This window comes from Rosa rugosa, chromosome 1 (assembly GCF_958449725.1).
Source record: "Rosa rugosa chromosome 1, drRosRugo1.1, whole genome shotgun sequence".
Taxonomy (NCBI): domain Eukaryota; kingdom Viridiplantae; phylum Streptophyta; class Magnoliopsida; order Rosales; family Rosaceae; genus Rosa; species Rosa rugosa.
Genome location: NC_084820.1, coordinates 31,650,391 through 31,670,362, shown reverse-complemented (window position 1 = coordinate 31,670,362; position 19,972 = coordinate 31,650,391). Strand labels below are relative to the sequence as shown.

At 38.7% G+C, this 19,972-nt stretch overlaps 2 protein-coding genes and 2 long non-coding RNA genes across 4 annotated transcripts; 1 reads left to right on the top strand and 3 right to left on the bottom strand.

The window, feature by feature from the left end:
* The first annotated feature begins 1,424 nt into the window (after positions 1 to 1,424).
* On the top strand, positions 1,425 to 4,483 carry LOC133735382 (probable glycosyltransferase At3g07620). Its single transcript, XM_062162794.1, has 4 exons — positions 1,425 to 1,819; positions 1,894 to 2,132; positions 2,820 to 3,168; positions 3,774 to 4,483. The coding sequence occupies exons 1-4, from the start codon at positions 1,451 to 1,453 to the stop codon at positions 4,443 to 4,445; spliced, it is 1,629 nt and encodes a 542-aa protein (XP_062018778.1). The 5' UTR covers positions 1,425 to 1,450; the 3' UTR covers positions 4,446 to 4,483.
* A 4,494-nt stretch (positions 4,484 to 8,977) lies between these two features.
* Positions 8,978 to 10,845, bottom strand: LOC133735373 (uncharacterized). Its single transcript, XM_062162787.1, has 2 exons — positions 10,710 to 10,845; positions 8,978 to 10,086 (listed from the first exon to the last, which is right to left on the bottom strand). The coding sequence occupies exon 2, from the start codon at positions 10,084 to 10,086 to the stop codon at positions 9,112 to 9,114; it is 975 nt and encodes a 324-aa protein (XP_062018771.1). The 5' UTR covers positions 10,710 to 10,845; the 3' UTR covers positions 8,978 to 9,111.
* Positions 10,846 to 12,826: 1,981 nt separating this feature from the next.
* Positions 12,827 to 13,870, bottom strand: LOC133741388 (uncharacterized). Its single transcript, XR_009861875.1, has 3 exons — positions 13,724 to 13,870; positions 13,405 to 13,454; positions 12,827 to 13,075 (listed from the first exon to the last, which is right to left on the bottom strand). It is a non-coding gene; the product is annotated as an uncharacterized LOC133741388 (long non-coding RNA).
* Positions 13,871 to 14,543: 673 nt separating this feature from the next.
* On the bottom strand, positions 14,544 to 15,440 carry LOC133740468 (uncharacterized). Its single transcript, XR_009861237.1, has 3 exons — positions 15,264 to 15,440; positions 14,916 to 15,045; positions 14,544 to 14,771 (listed from the first exon to the last, which is right to left on the bottom strand). It is a non-coding gene; the product is annotated as an uncharacterized LOC133740468 (long non-coding RNA).
* Positions 15,441 to 19,972: the final 4,532 nt, after the last annotated feature.

Genomic DNA, 19,972 nt, shown 5'->3' with positions numbered 1-19,972 from the left:
ATATAAGGTGCATTGTCTGAAACTCATGTGACAACAGACAAATTAAAAAGCATTGTGTGAACCACTCAAATCAGACAACATCTTTCAGCAAGCATTGACTTAAAAGATATCAGACAACAGACACCTAATAACAGTTGTGTGACTAAAAATAATCAGACAACAGCAAAAATCAACCATTGTATAAATGAACCTTGGACAACATCACATAATAACTGTTGTCTGAATGAATTAATTCAGACAACATCAAAAAAATCAACCATTGTCTGAAATGCTATTGCACAAGAGCCAAGAAAAAACTGTTGTCTGATTCAAAAACTCAGACGACATATTATTTCTTGCTGTCGTCTGATTAAATCAGACGACAGTTAAAATGTTTGCTGTCGTCTGATATGTGTTGTCTGATTCCGAAATTGGTGTAGTGCAATCATTTTAACGAGGTATATATAGGGTTGTCAATAGTTTCGGGCATGTCGGGTTGGGATCATGTTAATATATTAAAAGTGTCGGATATACAAACTCAAATCCGACTTAATTAATAAACGTATCGGAGAATTCAAATCCAACCCATGACGTCTTGCGCAACTAATTTACTAGCTCAGATAGTGGTGCTGAGATAAATCATAGTTGACCAATTTTAGACATAACTTTGCACTATATTTTTTTGTACGACTTACATTAGGAGAAAAAACACCATACAAGCATAACAACACTTGAAATATCTTGAATTTGCATAACAACACTTGAAATATCTTAAATTTTGACTTGGACTAATGAAATAAACGGGCTAAGTGGATTTTTTGCGAGTTGGTGGGTTAACGTACACTAATCCATGATTAATAGGTCTCTTTGCGGATTTGAACTGCAAATGATCATTTTTTAATCATTTGTGTTTAATATGTCTTATTTCGTGTAGAATTCGAATTGCGTAATCCAATTATATTAATTAGAATTTTTTTTTCCGACAAGAATTATATTAATTAGAATTGATGGACGCAGCTTCTTATACACACCCACCTACCCCATAATATATACGCTATTTATATTATCATTCTAGATATTCTTACAGAAACCTATGTTATAGGGAAATCTTTGTGTATCATCGACTTTTTGAATGCATCAAGATTTTGACACATTTCTTGAAATCCTAGCTAGCTAATCGATCGCGACATACCAAATTAACATTAATCCTAACCGAATATAATATCAATTTTCCAATTCCAAGAATTTATGAGAAAGGAGCAAACGTGTTCAATTTGAATGGAAAAATAAATGTGAGAGCAGAAGTTATGAGAAAGGGGTGAACCACATGTTAAGAGCGCCAAAAACCCCATCTGGCCTTACACTAGAGGTCACTGTCCCTATTGAACATTTAATAAATCTAAATATTTTTTCCGGTGCTAGGTTGCCATCAAGCTTTTACATAACTCCAAATCACAAATTGGATGATAATATGGGTTTGCTGCCTCATTCACCAAATCAAAAGCTAGTACGTTTCATTTTGATAGTGGAGATGAGAGATAGAGATATGAGGGCTGCTCGTACTTACAGACCAGTTTTTTCATTATCCTGGTTTCTAGTAGTGTTACTGGTAATACCTTTGCTGGTGTTGCTGTTAATCTTTCTGATACAGCCTCTGAGTTCAAGCTCTTCATCATCAACTGCAACTTGGATAGTTGATCATTCTAGTACTTCTGGAAATTTTAGCTACTCTCTAGCTTTAACTGCAGCTCAAGAATGGTCTCAACCTCCAGCTGAAGCTCCACTTACTAGTTTTTTATATGGTAGTCCAAGTCCTGCTCCTGCCCCTCAAATATCAACTGTAAGAATCTCTCTCTCTCTCTCTCTCTCTCTCTCTCTCTCTAAAATAACATCTTAATACATGTTTTTCACTAGGGGGCTATACAAGTTGGTGGTTCTAGAAGAGTAAAATCATGGTGGAGCATGAAGCTAGATAAGCTAGAAGCAAGTTTGGGCAAAGCAAGGTCTTCCATAAGAGAAGCAGCTGGTACATCACTAGTACGACTTAGGAACAAGATCAATTCGACATCAAAAACAGTACAACTAGTACATGACGACGACCCCGACTATGTTCCTCACGGCCGCATATATCGGAACGCCCACGCCTTTCATAGGTAACTCTATCCATAAAACTTTCCGGCACCATGCCAACTTTCATCTCAAGTACTAATTTTAGTTATTATTGGTTATCAACTGATGTATACACGATCGACTTTTTACTTTTGTTGGAAAATGAGGTTCAGAGTGAGACCGGGCGAACATGAAGACATCAACTAAGGACCAAACTATTTGGTTCTGAGCATTTTTTTTTTTTTTTGGGATCAAAAGAGCAGTTTTGCTCAGTTACACTTTTGTGAAAAGTGTTTAATTTTCGAATATAAATACATCTGCTTTTGTTAGAAGCACTTCTAGAGCAAAGAAGCACCTATTAAGTACTTAAGTCTCCAATGTTTTTATTGTTCGGAAAGCATTTTCAACTATTTATGCAAAATACTACTAATGAAATGCATATTTGGGTTTCTAAAATTCATTAATTATTGTCTATACGTACCGATAAATGGTATTCCACGCTACATGGCCGGTCAATTTAGTGTATATTGATAATTCGTATTCCAATATGAATAAATATCATTATACCACTCTTTTAGGGTATGAAATTGCTAAAGAGAAGTTTAGGAATTTGCGGCAAACAGAAAAATATCTAAACTTTATTTCTTCCTGGGTACGTAGCTTCATATATATGGAATCCAATTATGTACTTAAAATCTTAACTACTTCTTGTGTGAATATTAATTAATTAGGAGCTACCTATTAATGGAGAAGCTGTTCAAGATATACGTATACGAAGAAGGAGAGGTCCCACTGTTTCATAATGGTCCATGCAAGAGCATATATTCCTCAGAAGGAAGGTTCATTCATGAAATGGAGATGGGCAAATTGTACAGAACAAAAGACCCAGATGAAGCTCACGTTTACTTCATTCCAGTAAGTGTGGTCAATCTGGTTCAGTACCTGTATGTCCCCGATTCAAAAGATCTAGATCCGATGAAGCGAGCCATCGTCGACTACGTTAAAGTCATTGCTGATAGGCATCCTTTCTGGAATAGAAGCCTTGGTGCTGATCATTTCATGCTTTCATGTCATGACTGGGTACGCAGCTCCTCCTCCTCTTCCTCTTCCTGATCATCTTCATCCTCCTTCCTTCTTCTTCGTCTTCGATTCTGATTAGTTTCCTTGTTTTACTGTGTGTTTGTTTACGATCAAGTTGTGTGTGAAATATAGGACCAGTAGGTTTTGTGGTTTATGCGTGTTCTCTCCTTAGATAAGACCAAAACTTGCAGAATCCGATGAAATTACTATTTGTACTCACTCTGCACCCTGGACCCAGTTTTTGTACTCTCGTTTGTTTTCTCTATTTTTCTAAGATATGACAATGATATACAATTACATCATGCCAAGAGAATGTGTGAAACATTACAACTACTATAAATTGCAATACCAATCAGTTTCTTTTGATTTCTAAAAATCATAAAACACATTTTCTTGTTAAGCTAGCTTTATTGTCTTGTTGCGATTATTGGAAACAAAATAGATATATAATTTATTCTTTCCATTATTGCTGTAGCCTTCTTTTCCATTGGAACTATTTGTTGTTGGTGGTTGCAATTTGTTGTTTCTTTAATTTCACATCTTTTAGTCCTTCCTCAACTTTCTGTAATACCTATTATCTAATTAATGGGTTGATTGTTTTATAGGGGCCAACCACGTCATCCTTTGTTCCAAATTTGTTCCACAGGTCCATTAGGGTTCTTTGCAATGCCAATACTTCCGAAGGATTTAATCCATCAAAAGATGCGTCGTTTCCCGAAATTAATCTTCTAACAGGTGAAATCTCAAGTCTAGGTGGTCAGCCTCCATCGACTCGAACTGTCCTCGCCTTTTTCGCCGGTCGTCTTCATGGCCACATTAGGTACCTCCTTTTAAACGAATGGAAAGGCAAAGACCAAGATGTCCAAGTCTATGATGCGCTCCCAAAGAAAGTGTCCTATGAAAAAAAGTTGAAAAGTAGCAAGTTTTGCTTGTGCCCAAGTGGGTATGAAGTGGCAAGTCCAAGAGTGGTGGAAGCAATCTATGCCGAGTGTGTTCCGGTGTTGATTTCAGATGCTTATGTCCCACCTTTCAGTGATGTTTTGAATTGGAAGTCATTTTCTGTTCAAATAGATGTGAAGAACATATCGGATATCAAGAACATATTGATGGGGATATCTCATAGGCAGTACCTAAGAATGCAAAGGAATGTGAAACAAGTGCAACGACATTTTGTGGTGAATGGACCTCCTAGGAGATATGATGTTTTCCACATGATTGTTCACTCTATTTGGCTTAGAAGGTTAAATATTCGCGTTCATGATTTTCGGAACCAATAAATTATAACGAGCTATTATATATCTTGCAAAAATTCTTATTCCTGGTCCATTACCTTGCCTGTCTAATTTGTCGTTGCAAAATAAGATAATATTTTTAAAGTTTGTTTGTTTTAATTACTATAGTAATCACTAATGATCAGTTGATCACTAAGTTTTGACATGTTTGACACTTGACTCACTGACTTTTTAAAAATATTCTTTAATTCACTCACATTCAACATTATCATATACTTAACTCACTGTCGTCAAATTTTTTGTTAAATTTTTTTTTTATAATTCTGAAAATTTCTAATGAAAATGATTTTTTTAGAAAATTGAAACTTAATTTGGAAAAAAAATATTTATCAGTTTTTTCTTCATAAAGAAAAATAAAGTTGGAAATGTTAAAGTAAAATGCCAATTGGAATTGGTCTACTCATTTCATTTCATAGTCCCTTTATATAGGGATAGAATTACAACGGAAATATCGATTACATTAATGATACTAAATGCTGATTGATCCGTAATTGTGCTGATTGATGGTAATCACTGATTCCTTGATTCCCTCTTCGTTAGTTGCTTTGATGAAGGCACACAATATGTTTTTCCTTTAACACTCCCCCTTGTGCCAAGTCAAAGCGAAATGGTGCATGAGTTGTTGCCTCACTAAAAACCTTGCCAAGTAACAATAAAAACCCTGTGGGACAAAAAATACGCCTTGGTCGAAGGAAAAGAGCACAACGCACCTTTTACATTTGAGGATGACATATGTGTGTTAGACTCCCCCTGACGTCTACACCTCCCCCTGATACTTACATTAATCAGGGGAGCTTGGAAAGTCTTCGCATTCCTATGCTTTTCACATGTTTCTCAAATATGGCCTTAGGCAATGATTTGGTGAACAAATCTGCCATATTCTCCTCAGACCTTACTTGATTCACTTGAATCTTGAGGAGGGCCTGTTGTTGCTGATTGTAGAAAACTTTAGTGATATGTGTTTTGTATTATCACCCTTAATATGCCCTAGCTTCATCTGTTCGATGCAAGCTGCATTATCTTTATTAATGCAAGTCGGCTCTTCAGTGGTAGAACTCAAACCACTAGTCCCTCGAATATGTGTGATGATAGCTCTTAACCGTACACACTCACGAACCGCCTCATGTAGAGTAATGATCTCTGAGTGGTTCGAGGAGGTAGCCACATGGGTTTGCTTGGTTGATCTCCAAGATATCGTCGTGTTCCCACTGGTAAATACATAACCAGTTTGGGAACGACCTTTATGTGGGTCAGAGAGATACCCAGTATCAGCAAAACCAACCAAAACGTCATTTGGCGTTTCGGTGTAGGAAGTGGCGCTTTCGCCATCAACATTTCCTTTAGGGATTGCAGTTCCATCTGCGGTCCCTCTTGTCTCTCTGTAGGGAAAGAACAGTCCCAAGTCAATGGTTCCTTTTAGGTATCGAAGATGTTCTTGATACCATTCCAGTGACGCTGCGTTGGCGCTGAGCTAAATCTAGCTAACAAGTTCACTGAGAATGCAATCTCTGGTCGAGTACATTGGGCTAAGTACAATAATGCGCCTATTGCACTTAGATAGGGAATTTCAGCTCCCAACACTTCTTCGTCATCTTCCTTTGGACGAAATGGATCTTTCCTTGCATCCAAACTTCGACCGATCATGGGAGTGCTAGCAGGATGCACTTTGTCCATGTTAAATTGCCTGACTTTTGGACATATGCAGACTGGTGGATTAGTATTCCACAAACTCGGTTTTCTAGTTCAAGGCCTAGACAGAATCGAGTTTTCCCAAGATCCTTCATCTCAAATTCGGATTTCAAATAGCTCGCGGTTTCTCTAATTTCATCAAGAGTACCTATTATGTTCATATCATCGACATATACTGCTACAGTTGCAAATCCGGAACTTGTTTTCTTTATGAATACGCAGGGGCATACTTCATCGTTCTTATATCCCTTCCCAATCAAGTAGTCACTTAGACGGGTATACCACATCCGCCCGGATTGTTTCATTCCGTAAAGTGAGCGTTTCAACTTAATTGCAAACGCACTCCGTGGTTTAGAGTCACTTGACTTGGGTAATGTAAGGCCATCAGGCACTTTCATATATATCTCTGAATCTAGATCCCCCTAGAGATATGTTGTAACCACATCCATGAGCTGCATTTCCAGTCCTTCGGAAATTACTATGCTGACTAAGTAGCGGAACGTTATAACGTCCATTACGGGAGAGTATGTCTCCTCGTAGTCAATTCCAGGGCGTTGTGAGAAACCTTGCGCCACAAGGCGAGCCATGTACCTCAGGACTTCATTCTTCTCATTACGCTTTCTGACAAAGACTCATTTATGTCCTACAGGCTTTACACTTGGTGGGGTTAGCACTACCAGACCAAATACCTGTCTCTTTGTCAGAGAATCTAATTCTGCCTGGATTGTTTCTTTCCATTTAGGCCAATCTGCTCTTTGTTGACATTTTGCAACAGAGCGTGGTTCGATATCATCGTGCTCTATGTTTCCTTGAGCGACAATATATATCATCAATGTGTATGGAAGATCTTTCTATCAACTCATACGCACTCTCATAATCCTTTGAGATTTCTTTGTTCTCTGGAATCATTTTTAACATCGGAGCGTCCTCCAGTATTGATTCATGGACATAACTATAATCAGAGGCAATCTCATGAGAGGGATTCTATACATTGATGATTGGTTTGTGCCTTACTCGCCCTCTTCTTCCTTGGGTGAGTGTCAATCGAACCAAGTGGCCTCCCCCTCTTCCTTGGGGAGCCACGGCCTCAACCACACCTCCACTAAGTGCGGTTGCAGTGCCTCTATCTGCGACACCGTGCCCCTTGGTGGGGACTTCTAACCTTGCAGGCACATTTGCAGCTGGTATATGTGATCTCGTCACTTTTGCGATATCAGTAAACGCATCAGGCATCGAATCTGCTACGTTCTGAAGATCGATTATTCTTTTCACTTCACTTTCACTTTGTGAAGTGCGGGGATCAAAATGAGACAAAGTGGGGACAAACCACGACAATTCCTGTCGTTCCCTTGGAAAATCCTTTTTCCTATCTCCCTCTAACGACGGGAAGACTGTCTCATCAAAGTGACAATCCGCAAATCTAGCGGTAAAGAGATCGCCTGTCAAGGGTTTCCAAATAGCGGATAGTTGTTGGGGATTCGTATCCAACATAAATACTTAATCGTCTCTGAGGACCCATTTTAGTGCGCTGTGGGGGCGCAATAGGCACATAAACTGCTCAACCAAATATGCGTAAGTGTGAAATGTCAGGCTCATATCCAGTTACCAACTGGTACGCAGAAAATGGTTGGCTAGCAGTGGGTCTGAAACGAATAAGTAAAGCTGCGTGCAATATTGCATAACCCCATGCAGATATAGGCAGGTTGGTGCGCATAACCAATGCCCTAGCCACCATCTGTAGCCTTTTGATGGTGGCTTCTGCGAGACCATTTTGTGTATGCACATGGGGTACAGGATGCTCTAGATCGATCCAAATGGATATGCAATAATCATCAAATGCTTTTGATGTAAACTCTCCAGCATTATCAAGCCTTATAGACTTGATAGGGTGATCAGGGTGGTGAGCCCTTAAACGTATAATCTATGCTAGGAGTTTTGCAGCATTTCTTGTGGACACTAAAGCGACATGTGACCAGTGTGTCGAAGTATCCACCAGAACCATAAAGTACTTAAAATGGTCCGCATTCTGGATGGATAGGTCCACAGATATCTCCTTGTATCCTTTGTAAGAATGGAATGTTTTGTTTTGTATCTTTAGCATAGGAAGGTCTCGATCCTGTTTTTGCTAAAGAGCAGGCTTTGCAAAACGAGTGATATGCATTTGAAATAGTCAATGAGGCATAATGGGAGGGAGGTAGTGCTTCTGGTACTTCAGAAGGCAATGACTGTATTTGAGCAGTACTAGGACCGACACCTTGCAGTGTGACGGATTTTTGTCCCATTTTATTTTTCACTCGAAAGAAGGGATGTCCATATGAGTTCTTTAAAATACGGATCATCATGTCACGACCGGGGTGCCCTAGGCGGTCATGCCAAAGCCTCTATGAGTCAGAGTCCCATATTTCATTATTGGTGACAACATAGGATTCAATGATCCGAATCGTAGTGAGGTACAGTCCACTAGATTGACTCATAAGTTTCTCTAAGATGCGTTTCCTTCCACATTCATTAGAGGTAATATCAAGGTATTCAGTTCCATTCTCACGGTGTGTTTTTACATGATAATCGTTGGCACAAATTGCTTTGAAACATTAACAAGGTTCGATTAGCTCTTGGTGCATACAGAGCGTATCTCATATTCTTTAGAGTATTTGTATTTATGTAGAATGATAATTTTTTTTCATCCAAATAATTTTTTCTTTATCTAGATGTATTGCTTTACATCTTTATAGTGCAATTTGGAACCATGTAAATATGTGTATAGTAAATAAATTTGAATAAATTCAGTGCTTCAGAATAAAATTCAAAATTTATTAATAAGCCATCGATAATCAAATCAAGGTCTTGTTCTAATTCATCAAACCAGTATTGAAATAAACTTTAAGACCAAGTAGTAGTCTAATTAAAAATGAGGCATTATGCCTTCATAACTGTCTTTGGAAAATAAAATGAATAAAGCAGATCAGTCAAGATTGAGAGCATCCATTGACTTAGCAAGTTCCTCTTTGCCATTGAAGTCTGCAATTGTAAGGTTGACGTCTAGGTCATGACCTCCTTCTTCCATATAGTGAGCCTCTTGTTCTTTAGACTCTCTATACCTCTTGTAATTGGCTGCTACTCTGTTGTTTGCTTGGCAGTTCTTGTACCAATGCCCAATGAATCCACACCTATAGCATGGTTCATTGTCAACTCTTTCCTTTGGCATCTTGTTTCCATGATCCCCATGTCCCTTTCCACGTGGTGCATTGTTGCCACGTGGGTAGGGATCAGCACGTCTAAACCCCCTTGCATTGGAGTTATTTCCACCTTTCATTTTTCCATAATTAGCCTCGGGAATTTTCTTTGTCCTAGTGGGCCTGGCATTGTTATTCAAGAGAATCTTATTTTGTCTCTCAGCCACTTGCAGTAGGCTTATCAACTTATTGAAGGTTGTGATTCTTTTGTTGTCATAATCCAATTGATACTGGTTCGCTAGTATAAAAGCTGAATTAGGAAAGGTGGTAAGAGTCTTTGAGATCATATCATCTTCTGTGATTTCCCTTCCACAGAAATTGAGACGTGCCTTTAAGCGCAACATGTCCTTGTTGAAGTCATTGACCTTTTTATAGTCAAGAAAGCGGATTCCATTCCACTGAACAGCCAGTCCTGGGAGCAAAGTATCGTGAATGTTCCCAAAACGTCCTTTAAGGGCATCCCACAGTGCTTTGGGTGTCTTCAACTGAAGGTACTCCCAGCGTAGGCTAGGATCAATATGTCGCCTCAGAAAAATTAAGGCATCTGCTTTCACCTTATTAGATAGTTCATCATCTTTGGGATCAGTAATGGTGGCAGTGTAGTCTTTTGCCACAAAGGCAGTTTCCATATCGGAAACCCAACGATGGTACTCAAGTCCTTCTGAGTCCAAGATGTCAAACTCAGGTCGAGTTGGATCAGCCATCTACATAAAACAAGAGAGAATATATAAATTACGCAGTCATAAAGACATCCACGTAAATTATTTTCCAAACATATGAATTAGATTTCAAGACCAAGATTCGTAATGGTCACATTTTTTCGATGCTATGTGAAAATACTTTATCACAGTAAGTGTGTATGGATAATGCGCATGAATTTTCATTATCATGGCAAAACGGATTTTATATGTTGCATTCTAAAAATTAATCATAGCATATTTAAACATAGCATATATAAAAATAAACTACATGGCATGCTCAAATTTCACAAATACACAACAAATTATATACTACACATAATAATAGCAATAATATATCATGCATAAAATAAAATGTAAACAATAGCATAATACAAAGCATGCGTAGGCATAATTTATATAAGCGTAAATAAAAAAAATAAAAACATGCTCAAAATTTCATATTAAAATATAAACAATAAAATATAAAGCATGCTTAAACATAATTATAAATCATGCTTAAATATAATCATATAAACCATAAATAATAAGGCATGCTTAAAATGATCAAAATTATTTAACTAAACATGCTCAACAATCCTAATTATATATACCATAGTATGAGATTAAATAAATAAAAGAAAACATACTTGATTTTGAGTAAATAAAACGATCCTAGCGCACGCGCGTGTTGATGCAGGCGTGCGTAGCGATGTTTTTTTTCGGGTTCTGCTGGGCCTGCTGATTTGTTGGGCTGAGAATTAGCACTTTTTTTCTGGGCCTGATCTTTACTTTGGACCTTCTCCTTTTTTTCTTTTCTTTCTCTGTTTTTTTTTCGTTTCTGGTCCTGCAGGGCCTGCTTTTTTTTTTTTTTTTGATTTGGGCCGGGTGTATACTTAGGCCCTTCTTTTTCTTTTTTTTTCTTGGCCGGGTCCCTTTTCTTTGGGCCGGTTTTTTTTCTTTTTCCTTTCTCTTCTTCCTCCTTCAGTCCTTCGAGTCTTCTTCTAGTTTGCAGAGGAGGCGCGCTGGGTGCAGCAGCAGGTGAGCGGTGATCGGTGGGCTGCTGGGATAGGTGATCGGTGGGAGCAGATCGGTGAAGGTGGCTGCTTGTCAAGCTGGGCTGCGACGGATCGCCGGGGCTGGGCAGTCGCTCGGGCTGCTGCAGGCGGGATCGGCGCAGGCTAGAGGCTCGGTGGTGTGCTGCAGGCCGGTGTATTGCAGGCTGGGCTGCGACTGCAAACGCCGGACTTGCAAGGCGGAGGCGCTGCTGTGATGTGCAGGCAGGGGCGGAGGCGCTGCTGCAGTTTTCTGGGTTGGGCTGGAGGCCCGTGTGGGCTGGCGGGGACGAAGGACGAGGCTGGTTTGGATTGGGTCTGGCCGGCTGTGAGCTTCGCGGCGGGGAGGAGAAATGGGGATTTGGAGGATGGGGGCCGATGGTGTTGACGCCGGGGCTGCTGGGTTGTGCAGGTAGTGGCGGTGCAGAGAGCAATTTCTCTTGGTTGGGAGGTCGATCTGCTTCTGCAGAGTTTTGTTTTGTTTTGTTTTTTTTTTTTTTTTTTTTTTTTTTTTTGAAAGCGGCAGAAAAGAAGACACTTTTTCTTCTTTAGGGTTTTGGGTTTTTTTTTCGACGGAAATAAACAAGAAAACTAGAGTTTTTTTCTTGGCTATTGGCTCTGAGCGTGCTGATAATGTGTTAAAGTAAAATGCCAATTGGAATTGGTCTACTCATTTCATTTCATAGTCCCTTTATATAGGGATAGAATTACAACGGAAATATCGATTACATTAATGATACTAAATGCTGATTGATCCGTAATTGTGCTGATTGATGGTAATCACTGATTCCTTGATTCCCTCTTCGTTAGTTGCTTTGATGAAGGCACACAATATGTTTTTCCTTTAACAGGAAATGCATTTTCTAGTGTTCAAACAAATATACAATCAACTTTAACAGCATCTAACGCTAGATTTAATGATAGTGAGTGAGCTAAGTACAGATTTAAAAGTGAGTGAGTTAAGTGATATTTTTTAAAACATAGTTATTTAAGTGTCGAACGGGTCATAACTCAATGATCATTAATTATTTATTCCTTAATTACTAGTCTTGACATGAAGATCAACTCAAGATTTCAGTTGACTATAAACTCTTACATAGTTTCACATTAACAATAAAGGTGTAAACATACAAAAAGATACTTGTACAGAAAATCTCTGTAGTCTCAGGAGAAGGGACCTATGGTTTGGGAAACATAGGGGCTGTGCCTTGGCTTGTTCGGCATCAATGGTGGCTGTCAGCGTGTGATGGGTTCAGTATTGGATGAAATCGTGTGCACTACACCAAAAACAGTCTTTTACCGCCCACAATATGCGCCGTAAATACCCTTTTACGGCGCACAAATGCAGGCTGTAAATGCCGGAGCCGTAAAAGACATTACTCTTTAACGGCGTTCATAAGAGGGCCGTAATTGTGCATCCAAGCAGGCCGTAAATATATTCTCAAGTATTATTCAATTTGATTTATGGGATGTTTGCACGCCGTGAATGTCAAGAAAGCACGCCGTAAATGACTTTTTAGACCACTTTACGGCACGCAGGGCATGCCGTAAAAGACAATTTTTATGGCACACTTTTGCATGCCGTAAAAGAATTAGTTACCCAGTTTTTTACAGCCCAATTTGCACGCCGTAAAATGTTCTTTTATATTAAAAAAAATATATTTCAATTCAATTTCTTCCGCTCATATTTAAAAGAATCTGACTTTTATATATATTTAAAAAAAGATATTCAATTACATACATTGCTTTAAAAGCATCGCATTTGAAATTTATGGCTAAACCAATACAAGAAAGAACTTAAAATCATAAAAAGTGGTATATAACAGTCCTCCATGAATTTCATGCACAAATGAGCTGCTCCAGAATGAACTTGCTTCAAACTCTTTGGAGACTTTGTGCCCCAACATCCTTTCTCAAAGGAGCTGGTAATTGCCTTGACTATGTCCATTGCTTGGATTCACCTGGGACCATAGTTGTCATTAGGAAGCTTGGATAGATGCAGACATAGGAATGACAGAACAAGAAATGATGAGGAAGATAAGGAACATCGTTTTGATCGTGAAAAAAAGCTCACTTACTGCCCACATAAAAAAGAGATTATAGTTACAATACGGGGGACATGAGAACAGACTACAAATGGATTGTACAAGAAAGAAAAAGCAACCATAGAATGAATATGCCAATTATATATGAATGACTTGTCTGAGCAAAAGAGAACTTGTAAGAATGATGCAGTATATGTAGGAAGAGAATGGATCATTAATAATAGTCACAGTTTGAAATCTCTCACCTATCAACTACTAATGAGGTAGCACAGCCAGATGCAAAAGATGTGAGAACCTGGCATCATGAACATTCCAGTCACTAGCAATCGCAAAGGCAAGAAAAATAACAGATTGTGCAAGTAATTTATGTTCTACAAGTTGGAATCAAGGGGATGAGAAGAACAAGGGGCATACAACATTCTTCAAAGTCCAAGAGTACACTACTTCAGTTTTTAATTTATGTAGTTGATCAGGTCCTAATTCAGTTTTGTCACAAAAGTAATTTAAATGAGGTTTTTGAATCAAATTGGTATTCACAATTGTAAGCTAATGTTAAAAGATCACCTTTCCCTCTGTTGCTGGGAGTTAAAAGATGGGTCTGCAAGCTCTGTAGGATCAACCAATAGGCAGTCTCTGAAACAAATAGCCAGCAGTTAAATATCTGATCTGTAACCCAATGAGAAAAGCTTAGAATTAAGATACTAACCTCCATATGATCCCCACGATATCCTAAAGCTTAAGATCCTATGTATAATACACAAAAGCAATATACAACTCCAAAAAATATCAAGTTTATGAGACAATTTCAAACCAGCTATGCCACACGAACTTATTGTCCTTGAATATCCTAGCAGCAATGTTGAGATTTAATTAAGTAACAAATAATAAATCTAAAGTGTTAAGAAATTATGAGGTAAAAAAAAAGACAGCAGATTATGCACAGGTTAAGCAAAGGAAAAAAATTAAAATTAAAAAAATGCATATGCTTAGCATGAGCAGGAAAAAAAAAACTATGAAACCAAAACCAGTAAACTTGGGAGCATGAAATAACAGAAACCGAAATTGCATACATGCATATTGGAACTGGTAAACTGACAATTCAACTTGTTTTGAAAGAGAAAACATGAACCTTATACATATATATAAAGTTTGGACTAAAATAACGTTACCATACAAATCTCTCTCTAAATCAGCTACTATATTACCAACTAATTGAAAGTATGTCCAGTAATCATTCTCCTACTATTTCAAAATTCCGAGCAGTGTTATAAATTTTGTCCTGTCTACAGAATACACTATCTTCAAAACACTGGAATGCTCACTATCATGTTAATTCACTCTCCTCCAATCTAGAAATACCCAATCCCAGCCTTTGAGAAAAACCCCAAACTCACAAATTCTCTCTTCTCAATCCCTCTCCGTCTCCCCCTTTGTACTTCTCATTCTTCTTTCTTTTTCAACTAGTTGTGCTCCCCTCCCCTCTCTTTTCTTTCTTCTTCCTCTTTTCATCTCCCTGTTCTCCCTTTTCTTTTCCCGTCCTCTTACTCTTCTTTCTGGTTTCCATCTCTCTCTTTCGTTTCTCTCACCCACCGTCAGCAACCAAAACCAACTCCTATAAACGATTTAAATAGTAGTGAACGTTCCACTAAAATTAAGCAATAAACCCACAAACAGAATAAGCAAAAGTCAAAAATAAGCAAGAGAGAGCTGTTGGAACAGAAATCGATCATGACCAAGCGAACGAAGTGAAACGAACCTCGAAGAAAATTCCAAAGAGAGTTGGAGATATTGGTCGTTCAGATGATTGAGAAGCATCAACAAGCAGCTCTGCTGTCTAGTTTGAGAAAGAGCAGAGAGTCCCCTCAAATCGCCTCGCTCAATCAGAACTGCAAAAACAACAAATAACTCTCACAAACCAGTACAAACACGAAATCAAAGCACCCAATCTTCAAGAGACAGAAAAACCCATCGAAGAAATCAAGGGAAACAAAAACCCAAATAGATTAAAACTCAGTCCAAATACCCAATCTCACTTGTGAAAGAAAACCACCATAACACGACGCTTAGAAGACCAAAACATAAGGAATAGAATACCCAATCTCACTTTTTCTGGTGACCTCACAGGAATTGAAGAGAATGGCAAGGACGGCAGCGGCAATGATGAAGGAGAGTGAGAGGATGAGAGGAGGAGGAGAGAGAATGGCGATGAAGGCAGCGGTGGAGTGAAAACGCTCTAATAACTCCCGTTGTTTTTTTATTCATTCGATAAGCTAAACGCTCTAATCAATAAGCCGAACCGCGAAACCAAAATTTTTAATCCCGCCTTCACTTTTCTACTGGCGGTAACATTTACAGAGTTTTAATAGCGTTTCAATATTGTTTTTTTTTTTTTTGGGGTCTTAAAAGTGACAAACAATAGCACTTAAGAGAAAAACGCTATTAATTTGTGCTATCAATACACAATATTCTTGTAGTGTTGAAAAGAGATTGCGAACCAGAAATTGGACTTGTCTCAGAGTGAGAGAGATGGGAGAGACCTCTGAGACCGACTCTCTTTTCGCAGGGAGAGACCTCTGAGAACAAAAATCAAGATTGATCAAAATACAACCTCAAATGTAGGTACATACGGTCAAACAAGCAGTCAAACCAACAAACTAGGCAAACCAAGCAATAGAAACCTTCCTACAATTGAAAAACCCTAAATAGATCAAGCAGAAGATGAAAACTGAAACAATAAGTGAAAAAAAACTGTACCTTGATTTGGCCAGAGAAGAAAACCCAGATAGCAAATGAGCAATACAAGGCCAAAGTTCTCAACTTTCTCCAAAAGGGTTTCAGAAACTTCATGATCCTGAAACAGGTGGCCCCAATCTCCAAGAGCGGCAACCACTTCAATGTTCTTTAATTCGTAGCTCAATCGATCCATGACATTTCGATGAAAGGAGCAGAGAACGTGATGGTGGTGGGAGGTACGCGGCCAGCGACTCGGCGGTGGAGCAAATCCAGTGAACAGCGACTTGGCGGTAGGAAGAGACGTGGAAGGAAGAGATGGCGAAAATTGAGGTGTGTGTCGGGGAGAGAGAGAAGTTTTTGTGTTATGAAATGAAAAAGTTAAAAATGAAATGTGTAGTGGGAAGAGATGGAGGGAAATAAAAATTTTGGCGAAAATTTTTGCGCCTTTTACTTTTACGGCACACATCAATGCATGCCGTAAAAGACCATATCAGAAAGGGTATTAACGGCCTGCGTGAAAATACGCCGTAAATGTGTGTCTATTACGACACGCATTATATGCACGCCATAAAAGACTATATCAGAGAAGGGTATTAACGGCCTGCGTGAAAATGCGCCGTAAATGTGTGTCTATTACGGCACGCATTAATGCACGCCGTAAAATGTGCGCGGTAAAAGAGTCATTTTCTTGTAGTGGTGGTGATATGCTTGAGGCTTTGCGACAAGACATTTCGATGATGCTGCAAACTGCAAATAGTGGTAATATATAATGCCTTGGGGGTTTGTTGTAGAGGCTTGGCGGCTCGTTGAGGTCGGAGGATTCAATCATCATTTAAGGTTTGGATATGATCGCTCAGTCACCTAACATCTGGTGGGTTGCTACAAGAATGTTGGGTTGGCGAGTTGTGTTTCTCTCGATGGGTTTGCATGGCGTAAACGGTTGAGTCAGTTATGGGTTAAAGGTGTGGCAAGGAGGCTTGCCAGAATCTAGGTGTGTGGTGACAAGGGATATCAATTAGGATTGGAGGAGTTTGGAAAGACAATTGGCAGGACCACATTTTTGGAGCCTGTGCTTAGGTGGTTGGTCGCATTCTCTAACGTACGCTCAAGATTTGAGGTGGTGGTTTTGTACGTTCTTAGTCTATACGTATGAGTTTTACGACACATATATGCTCTCCAACCTTATTCTGGAAAATTCTGGGAAGCCAGCGTCGTTGTCATGAAAAAGAGAAGCAGCATGTCACGACTTATTTCTTTGTTTCATTAGGTTTTTATTTGCTGGGTTAGTTTTAATAAGTCTTCTATTGAGCCAGAGGGTTTGAGTATCTTGGAATAGTGGCTCTGTCATTGGTATGGTATCATTCTCAAAGACTGCTAGTAGTTTTAATTTTGGTTTTTTCTTGTCATCAATGTAATGAGAAGCTGCCCCTACTTGTGTAGTGGTGGTTTTCACATACACTATGTGAAAGAGCTTTACGCTTCTCTTGATGTGGGCTATATATAAGGATATATTGAGACTCCTGAGATAGGTATGAGTATTTCCTCTTCTTTAGTTAGAGAAGTTTGGACTGTACTGAGTCATCTCTATTGTTGTAATATATTAGATTAATAGAATTTCTTTCTCCTTAAAAAAAAAAAAAACGATAAAGGTATAAACAACTTGTATATATTATGAAGTGGTGTTAGCTCAGTGGTTAAAGCACCCACTACCTAAGATTGAGGTCATGGGTTCAAGTCACCATGGGGGTAGGAGTGAAATCATTTGATCCTCTTTAATTTAAGGAAGAACTTGTATATATTATGAGGGCACTTCTACTAAGGGATCCATTATTTTGGTCATTTTAAGGGATCTCTTGTGAGACCCACTTTTCAATTACATATCGACATCTCGACCGTTTAATTTTTAGGTCTCTATGAGTAGATCACTTCTACAAATTTTCAGCCAAATTGATGAACGTTAAGGTGTTCATAATCGTGACATACCATTATGCACATGAATGATTCAGGTTGGACATGTTTGGTTCGTCCATTGATTTGATCTAGTTCGATACCTTAACAATTATCAATTTGACAGAAATTTTGCAGAAGTGATTTACTCATGGAGACCTAAAAGTTGAACAGTTGGGATGCCAATATGTGATCGCAAACTTGGTCTAATAAGCGATCCCTTGAAATGCTAAAAAAAGATATCACTCACTATAAGGGCCCTGTATGCACACACACGCACACACACACAAACCAAGTAGCAATACCATTTGTGAACACCGAATTTAAAAATTTAAAACACACGAAAAAAATTCATTCTCTTCTTCATTGCTCACAGTTATTAACTTACTAATTTTTTGACATGGATTGAAACAGACGAATTTGAAATTGAAAGACAAAATTTTAAAAATGGAAGAAAATTAGATTATGATTTTGTTATGAAACTTCAATATGTTTTAGTATTTTTATTGGTATAAATTAAATGAGAGATTTTTCGTTAACATTTTTTTAATTGGATATGTCATATAAGGATATTTATGAAATTAGAAAGTTTTCTACTCGGTAAGAAACCCTAGCCTCCTAAAGGCAAAAAAGTTCGAAGTCTTCATTATGTACGATAGTGCTCGTCCGGCGGGGCATGGAGGCTGGACTAGCCTCTAGCCTTCCTATCGTTTGTGGTCCGCTGCCGGACGCGTGATGGATGCTAAGGCTCGGGACAATTTTCTTAAGATCGCGGCTGCTTGAAGCATTGGCAAACGGTTCAGCAATTTTATAGTTCATTATATTTGAAACATAATGGTCGGTTGTTCGGTTTCTAGGATATTTGTGACGGATTGGGAGGCGGCCATGTCTCAATCTGGTTTTTTAGGTGAACTCAAGCTGGTATGTTTCGGTTTTGCTTGGTTTTCTAGTTTGGGGCTCATGGATTGTTGGAGGCGCTCCGTTGACGGCATCCGAGATCGGCAACAGCGTGGTTGTGGCGGTGCTAGTTTGGCAGCGGCGTTGGAACAGTTGCACGTGTGACTGCTATACAGAGGGATCGAGCCGGCCTAACTTTAGTCAGCCTGCTGGACTTTCAGCCCACTGTTCTTTGGGCTGTTCTTTGACTTGGCGATTTCGGCTGGGTTTTTTTTTTTGCCCTAGACCCATAATATGAATTAAATTTTCTTTCTATTAATTCTCCTTATTTTAGGGATCCTATATTAGTAGTGTTGACACCCAAAAATCCAGCTAACAAGCCCAATTTATGCTTTAAGCCCAATTCATATTTCGAGGCAAATTGATTATACGCATTTATATGCGTGTAATTATATTTAAAACACTATAAATCAGCAAATTCCCATGTCAATTAATATGTAATTAATCCATTTTTATTTATTTTGTAGAAAATAAGCGGAATTGCGGAAACGAGAGAAAATTGTGTGAAATTGGAGTTAATTGAAGTTTTCGACAAAATGACGAAATAGTCAATGCGGGTCAACCGTAGTCAACACTATCAAGGGAGCGGAATCTAATCACATTCGATAATATGTTGTGGAACTGCATTGAGAAGACAGAAGAAAGAAGAGAGAAGAGAGAAGAAAATTGAGGAAAAGAAAGAAAAAGGTGAAAGAAAGAAAGAAAAAAAAAAATTCTGATTTTGCTGACGTCAGCATGACGTCAGCAGCTGACCCTTCCCTCTTCTCACGTGCCCAGTTTTTTTCTCTTCCTCTTTTCTTTTTCTCTCTTCCTCTCATAAGCTGACACATCAGCTTAGCTTATCTTTCTTTCTTCTTCCTCTCTCACCAGACCACGTATCCTTGATTCTTCCTCTTCTCAGAGCCGCACAACCAGACCCAAAATTTCCAATTCATTTCTCTTCCTCTACACACACAACCGAAACCACCACACTATAAACCCCATCTTTCTCCATTTTTTTTTCTTCTCCTCACCAAAATCCAACCTACCTCACCAAGATTTCTTCTCCTCACCAAAATCCACACTTCCTCACTAAGACCCACTTCACCAAAATTCCATCTTCTCATCAATTTCACAAGATTCAAAGGGGAAGCACTTCAAGCATAAAACAATCACCACTTGGGTAAAAAGGGAGAA

Bases quoted from the DNA above. Each gene is read 5' to 3' on its own strand.
- LOC133735382 (XM_062162794.1), top strand. From the start codon at position 1,451: ATGGGTTTGCTGCCTCATTCACCAAATCAAAAGCTAGTACGTTTCATT. The intron at 1,820-1,893 runs GTAAGAATCTCT...GTTTTTCACTAG, and splicing joins CTGCCCCTCAAATATCAACT to GGGGCTATACAAGTTGGTGG. The intron at 2,133-2,819 runs GTAACTCTATCC...TTAATTAATTAG, and splicing joins AACGCCCACGCCTTTCATAG to GAGCTACCTATTAATGGAGA.
- LOC133735373 (XM_062162787.1), bottom strand. From the start codon at position 10,086: ATGGCTGATCCAACTCGACCTGAGTTTGACATCTTGGACTCAGAAGGA.